This window comes from Tupaia chinensis, unplaced genomic scaffold (genome assembly GCF_000334495.1).
Source record: "Tupaia chinensis unplaced genomic scaffold, TupChi_1.0 Scaffold000231_1, whole genome shotgun sequence".
Lineage (NCBI taxonomy): Eukaryota > Metazoa > Chordata > Mammalia > Scandentia > Tupaiidae > Tupaia > Tupaia belangeri.
The window spans coordinates 3,437,849-3,461,534 of record NW_006159706.1 but is presented as its reverse complement, the minus strand read 5'-3'; the positions used below and the strand labels follow the sequence as shown (position 1 = coordinate 3,461,534).

Below are 23,686 nucleotides of genomic sequence, written 5' to 3'. Positions count from 1 at the left end.
CCGAAACCCGGCCCGGCCACGGTTGGAGTCCAGAACCTAGTGGCTTGCTTTCTCACCCCCCCAATCCCCGCCATCGTGTGTCACTCTCTGATCAAATTAAAATAAATGAATAAATAAAATTAAATAAGTAATCCTTAAAAAACAAGTAAAACAAAAACAAAATAGAAATATCAAACATGAGCAATCTTGGTACTCCTTGCTGACAATTATCTTGTGAATTCTGTCACTCTACACACAACCCCAAACTCTTCACTGTGTCCTGCAGGCCCCCAACATGTGGCTGCTTGACTCCTCCACCTGCTGCCACTTCTTTTTCTCCATCATACCATGCAGGGCCTTTGCATGGGCTGTGCCCCCACCTGGATGTCACTCCTCAGCTCTACAGAGGGCTGGTTTGACCTCATCCTTTAGGACTCGGCTCAAATGTCTTCTCAGAAAGGCTGCTCCTGAGCACCCCTTGAAATACCCTTGGAATCAGTATCACCCCATACGACACTACCGCAGCACCTTCACACACCAGAGCTCTCTTGTGGCTGTCTCCTCTTCACTAAAGGCGAGCCTCACGAAAGCAGGGACAAGGGGTGTTCTTGACATTGCATGGTCAGGTGCAGGAAGTGGCAAGAAGCAGATGTTTAATGAACACCTACTCAATGAACAAAAAGGACAAAGTTGAGCTGCTCGGGCTCAACTGGGCAGGGGGACGGGGGCCCTCCCCGTTCAAGGACCACCACTCCTTTACTGAGGGAGTCCTGGGGATGTTCCTGTCTGAAAACCAGGGGGCTAGGTGACTTCTGGTCTCTTCTAGCTCTAAGTTCTAGCTATCACAGAGAAACGAGGGAAAACGGTAAAGACCAGTGCCAATGGTACCTAGTGGGGTATTGAGGCAGACGCACTGCAGGTCAAACCAGTAGTTTTCCACATCCTGCATTGAGTTCAGGACATAGAGACGCCTTTCAAAGGGCCGGCTGCTGTGGGCAAGATTGTAATGTGGTTCGCAGATGGTGGTGTCAACTATGACCGCATTCTTCTTCAAGAAGATAAAGACCTACAGGAGACACCAGTCGGAGAAAAGAGCACCTCAAATCAGAACTGAATTTAGCTTTTTGGAGACTGTTTAACAATCAGCACCACCTCCACTTCAGCTTCAAGAACATTACCTGATCTTTATCCTGAAACTTTTCTGAGGGACCAAACTGTAGCAACCCCATGTAGCAAAGCCGCTGAAGGTTCTCCACCACCGAAAAAATGTAACGCCTGGAAAGCAGAGGAAGGTGACAGGTTCTCATCACACCACAAGCTCAGCTGGATGTAGGTCCTTTTCTGCGGCTGGGGGACCAGTTGCAGACCTGGACTGCACTGCGACCCAGAACCACCCTCCTGATACTCAACCAGGGCAATGGAGCATTGATCCTACACTTGGGATTTAATTTGCAAAGTAAAAGTAACAAAAAGGAACAAGCAAAAAAAAAAAGTTCACTCTAATAGTTGTAGTCCTTAGCAGTAGATTTTACTTTAAGGCCAGTAGGTGGTGTGGTGGTTAAGGGCATTGGACTCCCACATGGCCCACCATGGTTGGAGTCCTGGACCTGGTGGATTGCTTTCTCACTTTCTCTCTCTGTGTCCCTCTCTGGTCCAATTTTTTTAAAAAATAAAGTTAAATAAAATAATTCTTTTTAAAAAAATGCTGACAATCAGGGATGGATGGTGGTGGAGTGGTAAAATGCATCAGCTCTGAGGCTGACCCATGTAGGAAGGTTTCAGGTTTGCATCCTGAGACCTCCCTGAATATGCCTGGCATGTGGGCCCATGAGCTGGGGGTGGATGGTGGCATCAACACATTGTCTAGGGTGCTGTTTTTCCTGTCTGTCATTCATGGATGAAATAAACAATAAACTTAGAAAAATAAAACAACAACAACAAAGAATACTAGAGGACCAGCAGTTGGCATAATGGCTGTCACTGGACTCCCATGTAGTAGACTGTGGTTCGAGTCCTGGACCCGGTGGCTTAAACTCACACTGGGCATGTGTGTGTGTGTGTGCGTACCCAAGATCCTGAGAGGACAGGAGAATGGAGATGGGATTGCGGCGTGGCCATCTCCACTAGTGGGTGATTTCTCACTTTCTCTCTGTCTTTCTAGCAAGCACACACGCCCTATAGCAAAAATCTCCCCCCCCCCAAGAAAAAATCACTGAAATCAAGTAATATAATTTACCAGCCCCACAATTCGTGGCTGAATAAAAATTATTGTCTTGGGACCAACAGCTGGAGTAGTGGCTACTTGCTGGACTCCCACATGGCAGACTGCTTTTCAGGTCCCAGACCCACGCTGGGTGTGTGAGCAGGCGTGCCTAAGATCCTAGGAGGAGAATGGAGAAGGGACTGTGGCATGGCCATCCTCTCTGGGGGCCTCACTGTCTTTCTCTGGGGAGCATACATGCCCTAAGGCAAAAACCTCTTAAAACAAAACACTCTTGTGTCTTTATAATCTAGAAGGCAGAACCCCTTTCATCTTCCTTTTGAGTAACTGTGCAGGACCCTCCCTTTAAGGGCTTGTTTAGCTCCCAAGCCATCTGCATCAGGTTCATTGACCTTACCTCTTATACAGAAGCTGCTGCCGGATGGCCCTCGGGAGAAACCGGACCAGTGTGTGCTTCTTCAATGGGTCATTCAGAAACTCCTCAAGGTTCTCCACCTAAAGAGGAGAATCTTGGGTTTAGGCTTGCCCTGAAGGTCAGGGTAAACTGCAAGAATTTTATAAAAGTGCTCACCACCATTTTCTGGACAGTGAGTGGTCTCCCTGAACTGGCCCACCAGCCCCTTGCTCCTGCCACCCCCAACCTTCCCCATATGCCTTCGATTTGCTCATTCCTCTCCTCCAGCCTCTCTGCCTCATTGCTGCGGGCCATAAACAAGGCCCTAGTATGCTGCGTGGGGCTAGAAAGGGCTCAAACCTTTCCGGAGCTATGCCGTGTATTTATGACCAAACACTCGCTTCTTCCAAAGCCAGGGTTTCTACTTCTACCTTTACTGTAAGAAAAAAAATCTTGGAGCTGCTCACATACATGTCTACCAAAAGGTATTCATCAACATGTCATTCATAGTAGCGAGAAATTGAAATTCAAATGTCCAAAAACGGAAAACATTATTGTTTAAATCAATCACAGTACATCATAAGAAGGAATCTACTTAATACCAGGTTAAAAAATTTAATGATATGGGGACCAGCAGTTAGTGTAACGGCTGTCACTGAACTCCCATGTAGTTGACCACGGTTTGAGTCCCGGACCCAGTGGCTTAAAACTCACACTGGGCACATGTGTGTGTATGCTCAAGATTCCGAGAGGAGAATGGAGGAGAAGGGATTGCGGCGTGGCAATCCCCCATGTGGGATGATTTCTTGCTTTCTGTCTCTCTCTGTCTTTCTGGTAAGTGCACGCACCCTATAGCAAAACAAAACAAAAACAAAACAAAACAAAACAAAACAAGTGCACTGAAGATAGGGAAAACACAGTATATTGCTCAGTGGAAGAATAGATAATAAAAGAGTAAATTTAGTCTCAATTTAAAGAAAAAAGATCTTTCTCTCTCTCTCTCACAATACATATATATAAATAGGACAAACTAAAGACTAGAAGGAAATGTACCAAAACATCAGCAATCAGCATCTCTCTTGAGTGATGACTATGGGTTATTTTTGTTCTCTCCCTTTTCTGGAGAGAAATTTACTAACTTTCTAAAATAAATTTTATTGTTGTAACACAATTATTTGTCTATCTTTTCTTTTACCTATCTATTGGTAGCTCTAGAAGAACAAGTCTAGCAAGTTTTTAACCTTTTACAATCCATCCCATCCCATCTCTCTAGAACAACTGTTTTCGGGGCTGGCAGGGGACATGGTGGTTAAGGGTGCTGGACTCCCACATGGCCAACCGTGGTTCAGATCTCGGACTCAGCAGCTTCCTTTCTCACTTTCTCTCTCTCTCTCTCTCACTCTGTCCTGCTCTGGTCAAATTAAAACAATTAATTAACTAATTAATTAATGAGATAAAATAAAAAAGTTTCTTAAAAAAAATTCTTTGTTTTCTCAACTAACCAACCTCCTGTCCTTCCATCCACTCATCTATCTGGGCAACTCCAAGTCCTGAAGTAATTTCCCTTGATCAGGAGAGTGGAGACCTTCCAGCTAGAGCTGAGGGACCAGGGGAACTACGGTGGCCCCAGAGTAACGGGTACCTTGTAGCTGACTCGCACAATCTGGACGAAGATGGAGAGTGGCAGGCAGAAGAGAATGTTGCTGAGGACAGCCCAGCCAACGCCGAAGTCCCGGTGGACTGGGATGGGAGGGACATAGCGCATCCACGAGGCATCATCCACATACACTAGGAGAAAAATTAAAGGCACTCCCAGAACAGAGGATCCCGTCATAACGGAGGCATCACCTCCACATAAGTCTTTGTTCCACTACCACAAAACCGGACAAACCCTACTGTCAGGCAGTAAGGGAGAGCAGACAGGATACCCAGAAGGTTGAGGAAGTTGAGAAGAGTCTGTATTCTGATCAGGTGACTGTGTGGGGAAGCAGTGGGTTCATAAGATAAGGGTGAGGAACCACTGTGCTCCTGCGTGTCCTGGGGCAGGCGTGACAGGGGCACTCACCTGTCTCCTTGGAGAGCTCTATCTCTCTCTCCCAAGTGATGCTCTCTTGGCTGTCTCTGAATGAAATGTCAGAGAAGCTTTCTGAGTTGCTGCCAAAGGAGGGCTGGGCTCCTGCCCTGGTGGGCCTCTGCCTCCCCATTCTCCGTTCGTAGCTGCGGACTGGCTTCTCTGTCCTGTTGGCAGGGTGCCCGTAGATTAGGTACCACAGGAACATGTGGATCACTCGCAGGCGAGGCATTTTGGGCTGAAACCCCAGAGAACGCCCGAGTCCAGGAACTGAAGAGAAAAAGGGGGAGGGTGATACTTTAAGAATCTGATTCAATTCAGTTCAACTCATTCTAAACCTATGGCGTGGCACCATGACACAGCTCTAGGGAGACGGTGTGTAGTTCACTCCTGTGGACAAAGACACTAACAAAATGCCTACAACAGGACATCACATGGAAATAACCAGCACAGAAAATAAAGCAAGGCTGAGAGGAAGCCTGTAGTTCCACACACAGAGGAATGGAGGCGAGCCCCCAGTCAGTGAGGGGCAGGTGGCACGGATGCCCGAGGTTCTGCATCCAGGGAAAAGCTAGTAGGACAGGGTGGGGCTGGAGCAGGGAAGGAAGGGAGCTGGCTGGCGACAGGAACCCTTGGACTGTGCCGTTTTCTAAGGTCTCAGTTCTTTCACGGTAGCTTGCTTCTTCACTGATAGAAATACTGTCCCCTAACTTTCCCCATGAAATAGGACAGGTGTGAGACAAAGTGGACACAGTAACAGGGCAGTGAGGACAGGGGCCAGAAGGCTGTTGAGGAACATACTCTCTGCCTTTGGGCTACATAGTGCATGTACTACACACACACACACACACACACACACACACACTTCTCCTTTATCTTGACTTTGCTTTTTAAAAAGTTTTATTTCTTACATGGAGAAGAGAGAGAAAGTGAGACAGACAGACAGACAGAGACAGCATCCCCAAGAGTCCCAAAGCACCCTCAATCTCAGCTGGCCCAGAGTGCAGGCATGCAAGTGCTTGGGGTACTCAGAGAAGTCTCCAGATGCGAACCCGGAACCTTCCCATGTGGGTCAGCCTCAAAGAGCGCGTCTTACAGCTGTGCCACCATCTGACCCCTTAATTTTACTTTCTAACTGGGAAGCCTTGAGAGGCCATGCTTGCGTGATGGGAGCCTTCAGAAAGAAAAGAACACAAACTACTTCAGCATGGAATCCAGGTGTGCTTGCCCGCTCCCCCACCTGCCCGTGCACTGGTCAGTCGGCCGGCCCCCTCCCTACACCAGCATGCATGCTGTGGCCAGGGGAGGTGCAGAGCCATTTGTGCTTGCTCTGCACAGGGCGGCGATGGAGCAGCGCAGTCGGGAACGCGGGAGGATGCACCTTCATGAGCACCCGGACTCATCAGTGCTTCACTGCTAGGTGTGCGGGGTCGGGACAGGGAGGGATTTCCTGAGGTCCAGACTGTGCTAGCCCACGTCTACACGACAGGAGAAATGCCTTTCCTTACACTGGAATCTAGCACTTTCACTGGAGTCTCTTGACAACCTCGCGAGGTATTCTGGGTGAGAAGTATCTCCAATTGCACAGAGGGAAAATTGATGGCGGCAGAAGCTATGACCACCCCAACATGACCCAGCCGGTGTTCAGACCTGATTCTGCTGACTGCAGCCCAGAGTTCAGCTGGAGGCGAACACCAAGTGATGCATCATGCAAACAACAAATGACGTCAAACACGGACAAGAAGCTGCTTTTTACCTACAATGGGGTGATAATTTTTAAGTTGGGTTATACCCATTTTCTCATCAGCTCTTTTCATTGGCCCACTTTCTTCTTTGAAGGAAGCAGTCAGGTCTCCTGATCCACTTGGGCCTTCGTTTTCTTGACTTTCTTCTTCTATTTCCTCTTGGGGTGCAGAATACTGGGAACCTTTCATTCTGTAGTTCAAATACAAGATGCAATCATATGTAGAAAAAAACCAGGGCTGGGAGGAAGGACAGAGTCTGTCTGTGTGAATGGAATGAAGCCTTTGGGGCTTCCAACTTAACTATCGTAGGGGCTAGGCCCATGATGCAAATGAATAAAATGTGTCACTAAGACATCTGGGGATGACAGGACTGTGGAGACCTAGTGAAGGCACCCTCATGTAAGAGACAGCTGCTACTTTGTGAGAAAGAAGGTCCAATGTGCTAGGTCTTAAGGCACTTTCGTAAATGTCAGAAACCAGTACTTTAAGAGGAATTAAGCAGTGGCTAATTCAAAGTGAAAGAGGCTAATAAACAGCAGACGATATAAATCAGCGTCTGTGAGCCCCATCAACACTCTGCCCGCCCATGGGCCACCTCTCAATTCAGACCCAGCTGTGAACTTGCTCTCACCCCTGAGTTTTCTCTCAGGCCATCAGATGGTTTGTGAATAAAAGTGGAATCACCCTGAGCCACCATGAGAATGATGGAGTTCTACGTCAGAGGGCCTATGACTTGGAGCGCGCCGACCACACTCTGCTAGGTGGAACAGAACTGAAAACATGATCATGTTTCAAGACCAGGTCTCACTAGACGGCGATCCTCCTGCCTTAGCTCCCTAGGCAGGGGGACTAAGGGCATGTACCACCATTCCTGGCTTTTACAGTGGGCCAGGATTCAAACCCAGGCCTCCTATGTGACTCCCTGTCTGGCAAGTGTCATGCAGTGTGCACTACAGACTGGGCTAGGTTTATTTATCCTTTAAAAAAATCCAGGAATTGATCCTTGTTTAGACTAGAGGGTCATGAATCACTAACTCTAAGCCAGTGAATTTGCTGATGTCATACAAATGTAACTACAGGGTCTCTGTGAAAATGGCTTCGAGCTGGAACACACAGGCCCAGTAACCTTGCTGCAGATTCTCTCGGGGTGCTGTCACTTGCCTGTTTGCTGTGCTTGAATTGGAGATCCGGAAGCGAACCTGCTCGATGGCACTTCTCACAAGAGGGTCGTTTTGGTCCATGGATGGGTGCACTACCAGGTCCACCTACAGAGAGAGGCAAAGTGTTCCAAAGGGCAGGCAGGGGAGAGCTGAGGTGCATTCCTTAGTGGAACACCCATTATAACGTTCCACTTATTATCAGTTCCAAAAGACAAGCATGAGGCTGGAGCAGAATGGTTTCTACAGTCTGATACAGCAGTCAGCCTCAAAATGCCCTAGGTATCTGAGTGATGAAATACCATGTCAGTGACAAGCTGCTTTGCTTGGGTGAGGATTCAGGCCTGGACATAGAGCCATCCACCCCAGGTCCCTTGCCGGGCTGTCACAGCCCACTGGTCTCTGCTGCTCCCTAGTGGGTACTCCTGACACCCCAGCCCCGCTATGTGAGAACTTTCCACCACTGCATGTGAATCCTGAGGGCTTCCATCTGGAAAAGGTAAGCAGCTTTCATTAATCTCCTCTTGCTGAGAGCATCGTTGTGGGAGTTCCGCCAGACGCACTTCTAAATAAACTGGCAGAAGATTTAGAGCTGCTTTTGTTGTTTTACCTTTTCCAAGGCACTGATGCTGAACAGTTAAGGTGGTTATCATTTCACAAGAGAGATACAGGATGAAAAATGGAAAGTGGGGAAGGGCAATAACTTAAGAACTCAGCAGAGAAAGATGAAGTCTAGTGGACCGGTGTGGGTGTGTCAGCTATGCCATGGTCAGCCAGGCATGGGGACCTGGGGTGGGTATGCAAACTATGCTGTGGTCAGCCAGGTGTAGATGCCTAGGTACCCAAGAGCCAGGCTTCTGTTTGTCTCTGTCATTAGCAGGAGAGAACAAAGTAAGGTTTTCTGAGCATGTCAACTTTGGCCAGTAGTTTCATGCCACAAAATAAGCTCAAACAGGTTTGGTGACAGGGAACAGACAACCATGCTGATGGGGACCCTAAAGAGGCTGCACTTGGCTCAGTCCTTCTGCTCCTCACTTGTGCAGTGCCCCCAGCCCTCATCCTGCAATGGCAAGATCTCTATGGTTGTGTGAAGTGCAAAGGAGACACAGTTAGTGACATCTCAGCCAATTTAAAGGCATGGTACGAACACACAACAGTCCTACCTGCCCTCAGCCCAGTGTTCAGGACAGGAGCAAAGGCCAAAGGTTAGCAAGGCTCCAGCCAATGCGACTCCAGCTCCAGGGCACTAGAAAGTTGCCTGCTAGTGGTACATGTACAATACTGCAGCCCCTTCCAGTCTGGAGAACAGGTGACTTGGCAGTGCCCTGAGGCCAGAGTCTCCCATCACTGTGGGCACTTTTGTTTCTGAACCCACGTGATCCTCAGTGTTTACCTGCTGCACTGACCCTTTCTACCCTACTCCTGTGCTCCCTGGTATAACCTGATGGGGAAGGCGCCAATAGAAGCTGGGGACATGTTGCCAGGCTGCCTCACCCCAGTCCTGAACTGTAGGAGGTTTTCTTTCCCTCAGTCCGGCACTGAGAAGGCTACAAGTCTGAAGGGCCTCCTCTTTCAAGATCAACAGAAACCATAGGAGCTGCTGATGGGCTTGGCTCTTGTCCACAAGTCAGCATATGGATGGGGGACTCCTGGCAGGCTGGCTGCGGAGGGAGAGGGAATGCCAAGAGAACGTAACTGTTTTATTTGTAAAAAGACTTACAATAGATATAAAACTAATAAATGGAATGACAGGTATTATGTCTTTTTTTTTTTTTTTTTTTTTTTAAAGGATACATGTGCTTGCTGGGGAGAGAGGGAGAGAGAAAGTGAAAAGCCACCCCCCAAAGGGAATGGTCACACTCCAATCCCTTCTCCTCTATTCTCCTCCTGGGATTCTGGGCGCACATGCACACGTACCTGGTATATCAAGCCACCAGGCATGGGACTCAAGCACGGTCAACCATGCTGGAGTCCAACACCTTAACCACCATGCCACCTGCTGGTCCCAATACTGTTGTTTCTTATGTCATTTTTTGGAACTGCTTCGAATTTTTCAAATTTCTCAAAAAATAAGATAAAGTAAAAAGGTAGAAATGACCTTGCCAGCTTATTAAGAAAACAAAGTATCTAAGCAGAGCCTCCTTAAGGCAGAGATTGAAAATGTAATCAGAAAAAAATGGTCAGGAAATTCAAAGGGACCGTTCCCACAGCACCATCCCCTGTGGCCCGAGTGCCCAGGTGCAGGATTGTAAATGACTCTGACCCTGAAAGATTTATGCCTCAGACTGTGCAAAGCTGCTGAGCTACAGTTGCTATGGGAATGGTCCCAAACTTTACATTTTACAGAAACAGATAAACAAAGATGAAAGAAATGCATTGTTCCCAAGTGAAAACCCCAGGCAGTGCATCCTAATCAAGTTGTCACCATCATCTGTGTGGGGACAGTTTCCTCAGATTTCTGCGGCCAACGTTCTCGCTGCCTGGTCTAAGTCTGACACCTTCTAACATTGCTTCATTTCTCCCACCTACTCTGCAGAGCTCCAACACGCCTCCACGCTCCCTCCTCTTCCTCAAGACCGGCTGCGGGGCTGACACACTGCTCTATGCAAGCTGTTGCCCTTTTCTGTCCCCAGCCTCCACACAAACTTGGGATAATCTCTCTTCCCCAAATTCGGACGTAGGATGGGAACACATCCTAATGTGCCAGCAACAAACAACCGAGACACTACAATGGGAGAGCCAGACGAGAAGCCCCATGGCATAAGGCTGGGTTTGTGGGCATCAGGGGGCTCATGGTTACCTTCTTCTTGATGCCATCTTGAATAACTGTGGTCCGATACAGCCTCAGAAGACCTTCCTCAGACAGGTTCCGCACCAAGCGGACGATGGATTTCTTACAGCACTTGGTGGACACGCCTTCCTGCTTCTCCTGATCCATGATCATCTTCTGAATCCTAGGGCAACACAAAATAAGCAATTAACATTCCCAGTCTCAGCATGGAAGGCCTTCCTAACCACAGGCAACAGAAACATGCCTTATGGAATCCAACGGAAACTAAGGAAGAATTACAGGGGTTTCTCAGCTTCAGAAAGGCTGACTGCCTAAGATATAAAAGACCATCTCTCTCTGTAGTCCATGAACAGCTGAAGATAAACCACTGTCCACAGCAGCTCCCAGAGACTTAGATGTGTGATAGTGGAAACTGTGCACGATGATGGCAATGTCTTCCTAAATCCACTTACCAATTTGACATCCAGCAAAGGACTGTTTCAGTCCACCTCTGCCCTGCAGATCTGAAGCTCTTTTGATCCCTCTCTTGATACAGCAAACTCTCCAGATCTTACTGAGTCTTAACGGTGGTATTTCTAAATCACTGATCACAGAATGGCAGGCCCAGATGGGACTCCAGGAACACAAGTCAAACCTCAATTGCACAGAAGACAGCCGGGGGCAACAGTTCTGCCTAGGGTCCCCACCCCCTAGTTAAGAGACAATGTGAAGAACCTGTGTCCTGGACTAGAGGGAAGCCCTCTTCTCATCGAGTGGTTTGTAGGCTGGGTGCCTCGAAGCCCAGAAGATGCCCTCCAAGCAGCAGGGAAGATGGTAGGTCCCAAGGATCAAACCAGAGATCAGAACCTTTATTCCATCCTAAATACAGGGGCTCTGTTTCGGCCTTTTTTGCTTTCTTCCACACATGACTATGTACAAAAGGTTCCATGGAGAACTGAAAACACGGTTTATGGATAATACCATTAGCTGACTAAGCTTCTGTGAACCTTCCTGAGCAACAATTTTCCATGTGAGGAGAAGAGGCAAACAAGTGCACTTCCCTGTGACCTCAATTTCTTGCTCAGTCTCTCCCTGTGTAGCTGCCTCGGTGTCTACGCTTTCCAAATAATAAGAACAAATACTATATCCTTTTTACCACAAAGGGATACCTTTAGACTCCAGATGGCAGAACAGAATCTAACATGTCTCGGACACGTCCGTGGCTTGTGCTGACTAACGGGACTAAGAATTACTGTTACTCTAAGGCAGAGGTGAACAAACTTACGTGAATAAGCTCTCAATTAGGCGGAGGTTGGTGACAGCTTCTATGATCAGATTCCTTCGCTTCAGCAGTCGGTAGGTTTCATGGGGCTTGTTGTCCTGGCCCGAGCCATGTTTCCCTGCTTTCTGGGAACCGCCGCTCTCCTAGAACCGGAATCAAAGCACGAGACACATAGGCTCAGCTAGGCTGGGGAGCTGGACGCATGCCAGTGGGAACACTTTCCCTCAAGGAATTTCTACTCCCGTCTCTCAAGAAGTTGAGACGTCTATTCCCTTACACGGACTCTGCTACCTTTCCATCTCGGTGCCTCAAGATGGCAATCGGCCGGCAGATGAGGACCGGCTGGTTTCAGGGCAGAAATCAGTTATTTGCTACAGCAGCTCCTAGAAAGGAGAAAGCACCCTTCCACTTTTCACTTGGTCCTTTCATGACTGAGTGAAAAAAACCAACATACTGAGGGATGACCCCATGCCAGTTATTCTACTTAGGTTTCTTTTATCAAAAACTCTCCACAAATGTATTACTGTTCCCACTTTACAGAAGAGGGGACCAGGGCTCAGTGTGCTCAGAACTATCCAGGGCCACGCTAGAAAGTAAGCGTGCGCTAAGATGGAGCTTCTGACTCCACATCAAGGGAATCCAGGGAGGTGGCAAAAGGTTTCCCAAGGTGGCCGGAGATGCCAGCTGGGCACAGGGCAAGGAAAGAGAACGGATCTGGGCTTCCTCTCTGAGCTCTGCCACGATGCTCACTTCTTTTCTAATGTCTCCTTTCTGCCTTTCATGAGCTTAAAATGAACTGGTTCCATCTGTTCTTAGATCAAAATATGTTAAAGCCCAAATGTAAATCATGAATGGAAAGGAAATCCTGATTTCTAAGATTCCCTGCAAATCACTGCTACAAGCCAGCACCATAAATCTGTGCCACGTGGCAGCCCCAGGGTGTGTTCACAGCCACATCCTCCTCACTTCACGCTCAGGAATGAGAATGCGCTCGAGGAGGTTGCTCCGTGAGGGTGGCAGTGAAGCCAGGCAGGCCCTCGCTCACTTCCCGCAGACTGGGAGAGCTCCAGGTGAGGCACATTTCTTTCACGAAATGGAAAAAGCTGCAAAGGGGAGACTCGAAGGCTCAAGAAGTGCCCCAAGGTGGCAGAAAGACGTTTATTTTCCCTTGTGTACTGGAGTAAACATTCTGGAAGAAATTCACGTGAGAAAATTCGGCTGCTTCTCACAGGGCTGCTGCAGAGGGCTGACATCCCCACTCCCAAGAGCCTCCAGGCAGGGCTGCTCTGCTCGGCAATCCTTAGTGTTGATGCTGACGTGGCTCTGGGAGTGAGGTTCTACCTGGTAGAAAGATATAGCTTGGCTAGGAAACAAGTAAACGAGGTCCAAGACCTGGAGGGGAGCTACAGACTGACCAGAGCGAGAGGCCAATGAGGAAGCAGGTACAGCCTGTGGGGACCTACTGTGCTCCACCTCAGGCAAGGCCCAGGCTCCTCAGTTACAGACAGCAGCCATGACCGATGGGGTTATGGCATCGACTAAGTTAGATGGGGCTGACCAGATCCAGAAAACCCACTCCGTGCCCATCTCTCCTGCTGTCAGGACATTACCAGACCACAGCCTCCGTTCCCAAAAGGGAGAAGCAATGTAGGGCAGGAGTCTACACAGGGGTTCTAAGCTTCACCTGGTCACTGACTGAGCCTGCACGTTTCTCCATCCTCCCTCCCGCCCTCTCTCCCCGTCTCTCCCTCCTCTCTCCCTCCCCCCTCTTTCTTAATTTGCCAGAGGGCACATGCATTTGCCAGAGACAAAGAGGGATAGAGAAAGCTCCCCCCATGGGGAATGGTCATGCTGCAATCTCTCCTTCATTTCTCCTTTCGTTCAAGATTTTAGACAGGCACACACATGCACCTGGCACATTTTTCAAGCCACTAGGTCTAAAACTTGAACTGTGAAATCAGTTAAGTGGGATCCAGTCCCACTATGCCAAGAGCTGGTCCACCTACTGCATCTTTAACCCTTGACATATAACCATGGACGCACTGAGTTTTATTTCTACTGTACCTACTTTATGATTACCTTATTTTTTTAAAAGAATTATTTATTTTAAAATTTTTATTCATTCACTCACTCATTCATTTTAATTTGGTCAGAGAGACAAAGAGAGAGAGGAAGAAAAAGAGAAAGCAAGTCATCAGATCTGGGATTAGAACCTTGGTCAGCCATGTGGGAGTGTCCAGGGCCTTAACCACCATGCCATCTGCTGGCCCAATCACCTTCTTTTTTATGCCATTGATACTGGCTTTTTATCTAAAGCAGTGAGAAGTTTTGGCTAGTTAACGCTCTGTGGTGAGGCTGTCCCGTGTATCATAGAATGTCTAACAGCATGTGGCCTCTACTTACTCAGTGTCAGCAGCAACCCCCTGCCTAGGTTGTGACAATCAAGTGTCTCTAGGAGATACTTGCCAACTGTCCCATGGGAAGGCAAAACTAGCCCTGGAGGCCCACCAGTGATCTAAATTATTTACAAGCTTTCCCTCTAAAATAAACTTCGGGGAAAAGGGTATGTTGTTAGAAATTTTTTTTTCTTAGAGAATTTTTTGCTATAGGGCCATGTGCTCACCAAGAGACAGAGAAAGAAAGTGAGAATCAACCCCCCCCCCGGGGGACGACCACGCTGCAATCCTTTCTCCTCCATTCTCCTCTCAGGATTTTGGGAAAGCACGCACACATGACCAGCGTGAGGATTAAGCTGCCAGGTCTGGGACTCGAACTGTGGACAACTACATGGGAATCCAACGATATAACTATTATGCCACCTGCCGGTCCCTGTTGTTGGAAATTTAAACACTGGATAAATAAGAATGTGGGTGATTTCTGTGCAGGGCACAGACTGTATTAAGGTAGGTGTATGTAATTGGGACTGAATACTCTTCATGAAGCACCTAGTCACCACCTGGCACAGAGCAGGCATTCAGCACACAGCACTCTTAGTGGCATTGTTTCTGCTGTTCAAAAAGCTTCTACACAGCAAGGGAAACAATGAACAGAGCAAAGACGCCACCCACAAAATGGGAAAATATTTGCAAACCATGTATCTAACAAAAGCTTAATAACTAGAATGTCTAAGAAACATACACAATTCAGCAGTAAAAAATAAGTAACGACTTAAAAAATGGGCAAAGATCCGAATAAACGGTTCTAAAGAGAAAACATACAAGTGGCCAACAAGCATAATGCTCGACATCATTAATCTTTAGAGGAATCCAAGTCGCTGTGGCTTTTACGCACAGAAATGAGAAGGCTGATGTTCGCCACCACAGGCTCCTTCTCAGAGACAACACACTCCCTCTGTAACCACTGACCTTTTCAAGCTTGATTTCCTCGATCAAGGCCATGTCACCACTGGAGCTCTCCACACGGCGAGAGCCGAAGGGATCAGACCTGCTGTAGGTTTCCAGGGTGTCCCCACCACCAGAGATATGACAGGATTTCTCCTCAGCAGCTCCTGGGAAAGAGGACGGCTGCTTCTTCAGTGAGTGTCGGTTTAGAGATTTCCCCCCACCTGGTGGAGGGCAGTGACAGAACAAGTCAAGGGGGAAAGTGAGAGAGAGGCATCCATGCTTGGTGGCCAGACCACAACCCATGAACTAAGCTAAAGCCCTGTGAGATCTCCCCCCACCCTCACTTGCCAGAAGGCTTACCAGAGAAAGCCAGAGAGGAAATGAGAGAAAGCACCACCCAAAAAGGGCATGGTCACATAGCAGCCCCTTCTCCATTTCTCTATCCCATCAAGATTTTGGGTACGGGGAATCCGCAGGTAGCATAATGGCTATGTCGCTGGATTCCCACGTAGTCGATCGCGGTTCGCGTCCCGGACCCGGTGGCTTAGAACTCACGCCAGGCGCGTGTGCGTGCGTGCCCAAGATCCCAAGAGGAGAATGGAGGACAAGGGATTGCGGCATGACCATCATCCCCCCTGGGGGGTGATTTCTCACTTTCTGTCTCTAATGTCTCTCTTTGTCTGGCTGGCAAGCGCACGTGCCCTATAGCGAAAACCTCTCAAAAAAAAAAAAATAAAAAAATAAAAAAGATTTTGGGTACGCACACCCAGTGTATGTTTTCAAGCCGCAGGGGTCAGGACAGACATGGCAATCCGGTTTCCTGTGTACTGTGCTTAACCACTGTGCTACAGGACCAGTTGCCTTGTGGGATTCTTAAATAGACTGTTTAGAGGGAAGGGCGCAAAGGAACCTGTGAAATTCCATCCCTTCAACAATATACAACAAACAAAACACATGTCAAGGAGAACTGACTGACTTACAAGCAGCCAGGAGACAGACACAGGACCATCTCCTCCACACCTCTGCTAACAAGCCCGAGCTGAGCAGTGCTTCCTGACGATGCCTGCCCCGAGCGTGCACCTACCCTTAGCTGGGGTGGAGTGGTGAGGCTGGGATCCTTTGCTCTTCCTCTTGCTGCCACTGTTGCTGCTCTCCTCCTCACTGTCTGACCCGGAGAGGAAGGTGTCTTCACCTTCGGGCAGAATTGACTCTTCGTGCACGGAGGCCAAGCTCACTGTGGTCAGGAGCTCCCCCCGGGCTTTCTCTCTCTCATACTGCCGGCTTAAGTCACTCTCCTCTGCAAACACACAGGAGATGTACTTGGTGGTCCGCTGCCGCCCTTCGTCTTCCATGAATCCCTAGAGGGGTAAGATGTGGTTATCACACTCAAGAGAGGCCACAACAACCACAGTCGTTCAGGGACTCGTGGTCTCTGGCACCAGTTTCCTGTCACTCTTGCTTTCACCCACGTCTCTTGCACCTTGCTGCCTGCACCCTTGCTCGGGCCCATCGTGCTCTCCTGGGTCTTCCTGTCTCATCATCCTGAGTCCTACTTTCACAGGCCTGTGGGAGAGTTTTCTTTTTCTTTTTATAAAACAATTATCTGTTTAATTTTAATATTACTATTATTATTTAATTTTATGAGAGAGAGAGAGAGAGATGGAAGTGAGAAAGCAAGCCACTAGGTCCAGGTCCCGAACCATGGTTGGCCATGTGAGAGTTCAGCACCTCAACTACCATGGTACTTGCCGGCCCCCGAGACAGTTTTCTAAACTGCAGTCCTGAATGTATACCCACTCTATGAGACCGTGAGCTCCCTGACAGCAGGGCCCTAACTTGGTCTTCTGTATAGTCCAGTGTCTAGCATGGAACCTGGACACGGAAAATGGTCAGTGAACAGCGCTTGTTACGCAGAATTCAGTAGTTATGGCTGACTGACAAGTCAGAGTCTATAAGGCACCGGCTCCATCAGTCCCTGCCATAGGCAGTGATTGCTTAGAGGTCACCCATTCATGCCCATTTTATCTCCTAGCACAGGGAAAAGGGGCTCTTCTCACGGCCCTGAATGAGAAAGAGTAGTATCTCTGCTGTCATTAGCTCAACACCACCATTGCCTTCCAGCAAAATGCCAAAACAAAAGTAAAAAGACAGCAAGCACCAAGACTGAGGTGGCAGGTCTGAATTACAAAAAGGGTGTGCTGGACAGGCAGGGTTAGCCGACTCCATGTCCCTAGGAGCCAAGCACAATACAGAAAGAGAGGGAGAGCCCAGTGGGACTGTGGGGACCTGGAGAGCCCTGCTGTTGAAAGGGGACAGAGGGACACTAGTCAGCTCTAGCCGACCATCTCCACGAGGACGTGTGGCCACGTACACCCAATACACTCAGTACACCCAGAGGCAGTAAGGACACTACCTCATTGTCCCCTGACAACCCATTCAACTTCAAAAATGAAAAACAAGCAGCAGTGAGGGGGAGACAGAACATGGCTGTGGGCTGCACCCAGCTCCCAGGTGCCCATGTGCCTTCTTGATGTACATGGCAGGTGATCGATCTAGCTGTCTGACTGAGACATTGCCTGGTAATCACACTGTGTGCGCATCCAAAGATATAAATCGTGGAGGGTGACTTGTGCTGTTACCTTGACAACTTTGAATCTCTGAAGAAGCCGACACAGCATTCTTGCTTCCAGTTTTCCCACATTCATGGCTACTCGGATTTCTGCTTGGGAGATTCCTTTCGTGCCTCTGCGCTCAACTGTTGAGAAAATATACATGAACCCCAACTTCTCTACACGAGCCACTTCCCACTCCCCTTCCAGGCACAGACAGCTCAATGCAGTGAACCCAACAGAGAACAGAAGTTTGCCTTTACTCTCCTCTCTCCTCCCAAGAATGCTTCCCCCACCAAGGCCCTGAACGATAATAATAATACACTATGCTAGTAATAACACTAATAACTAGTTTGGTTTATTTTTGGAGGTTTTTGCTATAGGGCGTGTGTGCTCGCCAGAAAGACAGAGAGACAGAAAGCGAGAAATCACCCCCCAGGGTGGATGGCCATGCCACAATCCTTTCTCCTCTCAGGATTTTGGGCGCACACACACACATACATAGTGTGCACACGTCTGGTGTGAGTTTAAGCCACCAGGTGCAGGAGCAAGACAGCCATTATGCCAACTGCTGGTCCCATAACTAGCTTTTTTGGGTGCTTACTGACTCCACCACGGTAAAGTGCTGAATTTCTAGCAATCAAAAGTTGCTCTGCTAAGTTCCAGGAATACCATTTTTACCCAGCAGGAAATTAGTTCCCTCACATGAATGAACTTTTTCAGATATGAAACTGACCCTTTGAAAAAGCATCAAAATAGAGGCCAGCTGGTGGCACGGCGGTTACAGCACTAGACTCTCACATGGCCAACTGCAGTGTGGGTCTCAGGCCCAGTGGCTTAAAACTCACACTGGACATGTGTGCATGCATGCCCAAGATCCTGGGAGGGGAATGGAGAAGGGACCATGGCATGGCCATCTCCCCCAGGGGGTGACTTCTCACTTTCCCTCTCACTGTTTCTCTTTCTTCGGTAAGTGCACTCACCCTAAGGTGTAAACCTGTAAAAACAAAAAAAAAGGGGGGGGGGGAAGGCATCGAAATAAGTTTTAACCAAGAATGTTTTAAATGTGTGTTCTTCTTTTTCCCTCTTTCTCAGTACACCCAGAGGCAGTAAGGACACTACCTCATTGTCCCCCAGCAGTTGCACTCGCAGGGGCTATGGGAAGAAGCGATGCCCCCTAACCTTTTAGGAAGGTCCGGAGAGCACTGTGCCCATCTGTTTACCCTCCACAGCTCCTGCCCGGTCACACAGTCTTCTCAGTACTGCTACTGCAGCTGCCTCTAAGTGCTTTCTGTCAATTCATTCTGCCAACCTGGGACTGAGCACCCCAGGGAGGAGCTGGGTTACAGGTGGGCAGAAGTCTCACAGGTAAAAATGTGAGCCACAGGCAGACCTCGCAGTCACGCTCTTTGCTCAGAAATATTTCCCCTTCATTTCTTGATACATCCACACATTTGAAGCTGCTAACTAAAGTCAATCTGGATAAAGAGGTTTTGCCATTGTGCATGTATAAAAATAAGCATCAGAATGAAAAGCGCTGACTGAACTGTGTTCCTATATTAAACTAGCAATACGCTAAAAGTGGGCATGAAAGAATTAAGGGCAGGTTTTCCCAAACTGTGTCCTTAGGAACCTCTTCTGACACAGCTGCCAGAAGTGCCGATTTGCTGGTGTGGCTCCTGCCCTGCAGCTGAATCAGATCTCCTGCCTCACCTTCTCTGTCCTTTCCCCATAGGGACCTGGGGATGTGCCATCTGTGGCACTGGGTCACTGCTGTCCTACATAAGTCCTAGGGGACCTATAGGAAGGGTGAGGAATGGCAGACGTAGGTTTTTTGCCCCTGTATCACTAAAATTTCCAGCCTACAGTTACTCCAGACTGAACTTAGAAGGCAAGAGGGGGCTCTTAAACCTCTGAATATAATACGAAAGCTAATCTTTTTGAGCACCTTCTATATTTTAATCTTATGTCATTTATCCTTATAATGTGCTAGTGTGGGTATTATCCCCATGTGATGGCTCATTTCAGTTATCACCTCAATGGATTAATAGCTACCCAGACAGCTGATGCTATTTCTGGGTGTGTCTGTGAGGGCACTTCTGGAACAGACTGGCCAGTGAGTTGGTGGACTGCGGGAGAAGGCCTGGCCTCGGTATTGGTGGGCACCACCCAACTGGCTAGGGCTTTGACAGAACCAACTGACAGAGAGGAGCCTCTGCTCCCTCTCTCTTCTAGAGCCAGGATGTCTTTTCCCCTCCTGTTCTTGAACATCAGAACTCCAGGCTCTCCGGCTTTTGAAACCTGGGATCTGTGCCAGCAGCCTCCCTGGTTCTGAGGCTTCAGACTCAGACTAAGCCACGCTGAGGCTTCCCTGGTTCTCCAGCTTGCAGGAGAGCCAGTCGTGGGGCTTCCTACCCTTGAGGATCATGTGAGCCAATTGCCCTAGTAAATCTCCTCCCATTTGTCTATAGCCCACTGGTTTTGAATCTCTGGAGAGCTGTGACTAACACAGACAAAGGCACCGAGGCTCAGAGACCTTGCTAAAGTCATAGCTAAGTGGCAGAGCAAAGATTAAAACACAGAGCTGATCCAAAAGCCTAAACCTTTCAAGGGAACCATAGTATTCCCCGTGTTATATTTTCAACAGCAGAGCCTAATTTGGACACTTGGGCAAGACGTTTCTCGATGCAAATGCCCTGGAGCCACATGGGAGCACTCACTGAGCTCGTAGGTCTGTGTGAGCATGTCCCGCTCAAACACAATGTCCACTGGAGGCACTCCCTTGGAGATGACCTCCTCGTCCTCGTCATCGTCGTCAACCTTCCGTTTAAATTCCTTCAGCATCCTGAGGCACCGCACCATCACGTTGGTCCCTAGGAACAAAGCACACATATCCAGTAGTGAGCACCGACAGCTGCACAGGGAGAGGCCAAGGGTCAGGAAATACCAGACTTCAGCAGGCACAGAAGTCCCAAGATGAGTCGCGTATGTTGTGTTTGGAATGTTTAAAAACTGCACATCACAGAGCACAAGCCCTCTGCATTTACTGTAAGAGATGACTTCTGACTTATGAGAGAATCAGTGAACAAAAATGCTGCTAAGAGGAGTAACAAGGCAGAAAGAATGAAAACATCTCTCTCCTTTTAATCGTTCCACAGTCAGGAAGGTGTGGCAATAGTGTGGGCGAGTTCTACAGCCCTTCTAGAGCATTCCAAGAGACTTTTGCAGTGACTCCAAGTGTGGAAATTTATTCCCCAAAGTAACTCCAACAGAGGCTACCAGTACTGACAGGTCTGTGCCAGCATTCCATAGCATCAGCTTTAATGAAAAGTATTAAAACATGGTCCAGCCTGCTGGGTCAGCATCTGCACTAGCAGTTAAGCCCCAGGCTGCTCTGCCTGCATCCCTGCTGCCGCTGCTGGGCCTCACTGCTGCCCTCTCCATGGACTGCCCTTCCTCACCTGGGCTCAGTTCTGTGACAGTGGTTACATTTTTCTTTGAGAAGCCATCAAAGTAGCAAGCACAGAAGATGTCAGAAGCCCGTGTACTGATAGGGAAGCAGATATAAGCATATATAATGAAGGAGAAAACGGTTTTGCACTGAATACTTTGAAAAAACAATGGAAAGGACCAGATGACACCCTCCTAGACATGCTTTATGACATAGACAATGTGAATTTCAAGTGGTTTGGTAATTCAAACAGGACACTTGCTAAGTGACCAAGAAGAGGGCAAGGACCTAGAGGACACCTGTGCATTTCTACATATCAAGGCCGGTGAGTGGAGAAAAGGAAACTGTGAAGTTTCTTCTGTGGAAGGAACACTTTGTAAAGCAGCTATTCCAAATAAAAGGAAATATTTATCAAATAATCACATTTTAGTATCAGCTCTGGTAATTGTTTGCACAGTAATTTTGACCATTTTCAGAGTAATCATTTAATTCCTGTACAAAATAAACTGATTCTGGGTCTGACAGCATTTTCAACTGCCCCAATCACCTTGTGACAATGACTGCGCTTTGGTAGTTGCAAAGAAAATGAATATGCTGTTCGATTTGGCTAAGTTTTTCCTAGTAATCTTGGAATAAGCTATCAAATGCCTTGACAGCAATTTCTATGTGAGATTTTAATGTAAAATTGATAATGTAGCTTCTGGGAACCAGCAGTTAGCATAATGGCTATGTCACTGGACTCCCACGTAGTCGACCGCGGTTCGCGTCCCGGACCGGGTGGCTTAAAACTCATGCCGGGCGCGTGTGCATGCGTGCCCAAGATCCCGAGAGGAGAATGGAGGAGAAGGGATTGCAGCGTGACCATCCCCTCTGGGGGGGTGATTTCTCGCTTTCTGTCTCTATGTCTCTGTCTGTCTGGCGTGCACACGCGCCCTATAGCAAAAAAAACCTCTCCAAAAAAATTTTTTTTAAAAAATTGACAATGTAGCTTTTAGGGTAGTACTTATTCTAGCAACATTATTTTCATGTATTCATCCATTTTTGACAAAAATTCAACCTTCGGTTCATTATGAAAATGAGTTTTAGGAGAGGAATGATCTGGACCAGTTGGTATGGCTGTTAGTGCAGCTGGATCCCACATAGTTGACTGTGTGATTCACGTCCTGGACCCAGCAGCTTGAAAAGCACGCTGGATGCATGCGCATGCATGCCCAAAAATCCGATTATAAAGGCCACCTCCCCACCCCTTTTGGGTTTCCTCTCTCTGGGGAATGCAAGCACCCTATAGCAAATTAAAAAAAAAAAAAAACACATTAAAATGGAACAATCTTAGACCTACCTAACTTAGTGGTCTTAACCACCTTTAAAATGCAGAACCTATCACTCACATGAAAAAGTGCTCCAAGTTTTGGCAGATAAAAACAGACCTCAGACAGTGGCACAGCAGTAATGCACTCTGCAAAGACTGACCCACATGGGATGGCTGCAGGTTCATACCCGAAGGACCCCCTGAGCACTCCGGCCACGTGCGTGCCTATGATCTGGGCCTGGCTGAAGCTGGGGGATGAATTGTGGCATCAAGACCCTGTTGGAGATGCTCTCTTTCTTGCTCGTAAGAAATTTTAAAAAGAACAAAAGAACCAAAAACCTGACCTATTTGCTTTACCTACCCGCTCCTATTCCCTTCCATTTAGCTGAACCAGTTTAGTTTACAGCTACCTTGCTCTTTTACTTCCAAACATGATAGGGAGAATAAGACTGATTTTAAAAACGGGTCTTATACATTTAAACATCCTTGATACTGGTTACTTTGGAAAATAATATCTATAGTATTTTAATCTTCCATTGTGATTTAGATGAAGAAAATTTTAGATTTAACACCCACTATTCCATATAATTTTAGCTTCATTACTTCTAGATATATTATTTTAGAGTACTGATCACAAGCTACTGAAATTTTAATACAATCTTACCAGCTTTTTTACATTAAAAAAAAAAAAAAAAAAGTGGCAGGGGAATGAGCCAGGAAGCTCCGTAGACTAGTGCCGGTCTTTATACGATCACGCTCCACCTGCACTGCAGCCTACGAAAGCATGTGGGGGAAACGAGCTTGTGCCTAAGGCTATAACAAGGGAAAGCTCTTACACGTGCACGTGGGGGCCTTTGAAAAGTTCATACAAGATGCGCAATATGAAAAAAGCATGTATGGATTTCAAAACTTTTACACCAAAAAAACCTTGTATGTCAATTCATTTCAATTAACTTTTTCAAGACCCTTCACACACAGAAAAAAACAAAAGGTATAAGGAAAAACAAAACATCTTTATCCCTTTCATGTGCTGACCCAGTTAATCCTAACCCTAGAGGTTTTGAATGCATGGAGAGATGGAGGTACAGAAGGACAGATTTCCGGCTTGAGCTCTCAACTTCTTGTGAAAGGGGCGACGTGACAGAGGTGTGGGTCTCCAACACACAGCACCGAGATGTCCTGTGATGTGGGACAGTGCAGGGGCAGGAAAATGGCCCCTTTAAGATGTGCAGGACTGGGAACCAGCAGTTAGCGTAATGGCTATGTCGCTGGACTCCCATGTAGTCGACCGCGGTTCGTGTCCCGGACCCGGTGGCTTAAAACTCACGCCGGGCGTGTGTGCGTGCGTGCCCAA

The 23,686-nt window shown here is 47.8% G+C and overlaps 2 protein-coding genes across 3 annotated transcripts in view; one reads left to right on the top strand and one right to left on the bottom strand.

Moving 5' to 3' along the window:
- The window catches only part of GTF3C1 (general transcription factor IIIC subunit 1), a 91,441-nt gene that overhangs the window by 36,587 nt on the left and 31,168 nt on the right, over positions 1-23,686 (bottom strand). Inside the window, exons 7-19 of one of the 2 annotated variants that reach the window (XM_006148255.3) lie at positions 20,293-20,445; positions 17,603-17,718; positions 16,048-16,321; positions 14,985-15,184; positions 11,623-11,762; positions 10,368-10,521; positions 7,572-7,675; positions 6,422-6,600; positions 4,660-4,935; positions 4,237-4,382; positions 2,598-2,695; positions 1,158-1,254; positions 868-1,045 (exon numbers count right to left, since the gene is read on the bottom strand). In XM_006148255.3, the coding sequence (XP_006148317.1) occupies positions 868-1,045; positions 1,158-1,254; positions 2,598-2,695; positions 4,237-4,382; positions 4,660-4,935; positions 6,422-6,600; positions 7,572-7,675; positions 10,368-10,521; positions 11,623-11,762; positions 14,985-15,184; positions 16,048-16,321; positions 17,603-17,718; positions 20,293-20,445 (2,115 nt within the window). The remainder of the gene's footprint in view (positions 1-867; positions 1,046-1,157; positions 1,255-2,597; positions 2,696-4,236; positions 4,383-4,659; positions 4,936-6,421; positions 6,601-7,571; positions 7,676-10,367; positions 10,522-11,622; positions 11,763-14,984; positions 15,185-16,047; positions 16,322-17,602; positions 17,719-20,292; positions 20,446-23,686) is intronic. The other variant, XM_006148256.3, reaches the window with a different exon arrangement.
- On the top strand, positions 20,875-21,634 carry CD302 (CD302 molecule). Its single transcript, XM_027771670.1, is given in 4 exon segments — positions 20,875-21,027; positions 21,030-21,263; positions 21,409-21,597; positions 21,600-21,634. Coding segments are annotated over 4 exon segments (573 nt in total). The 5' UTR covers positions 20,875-20,912.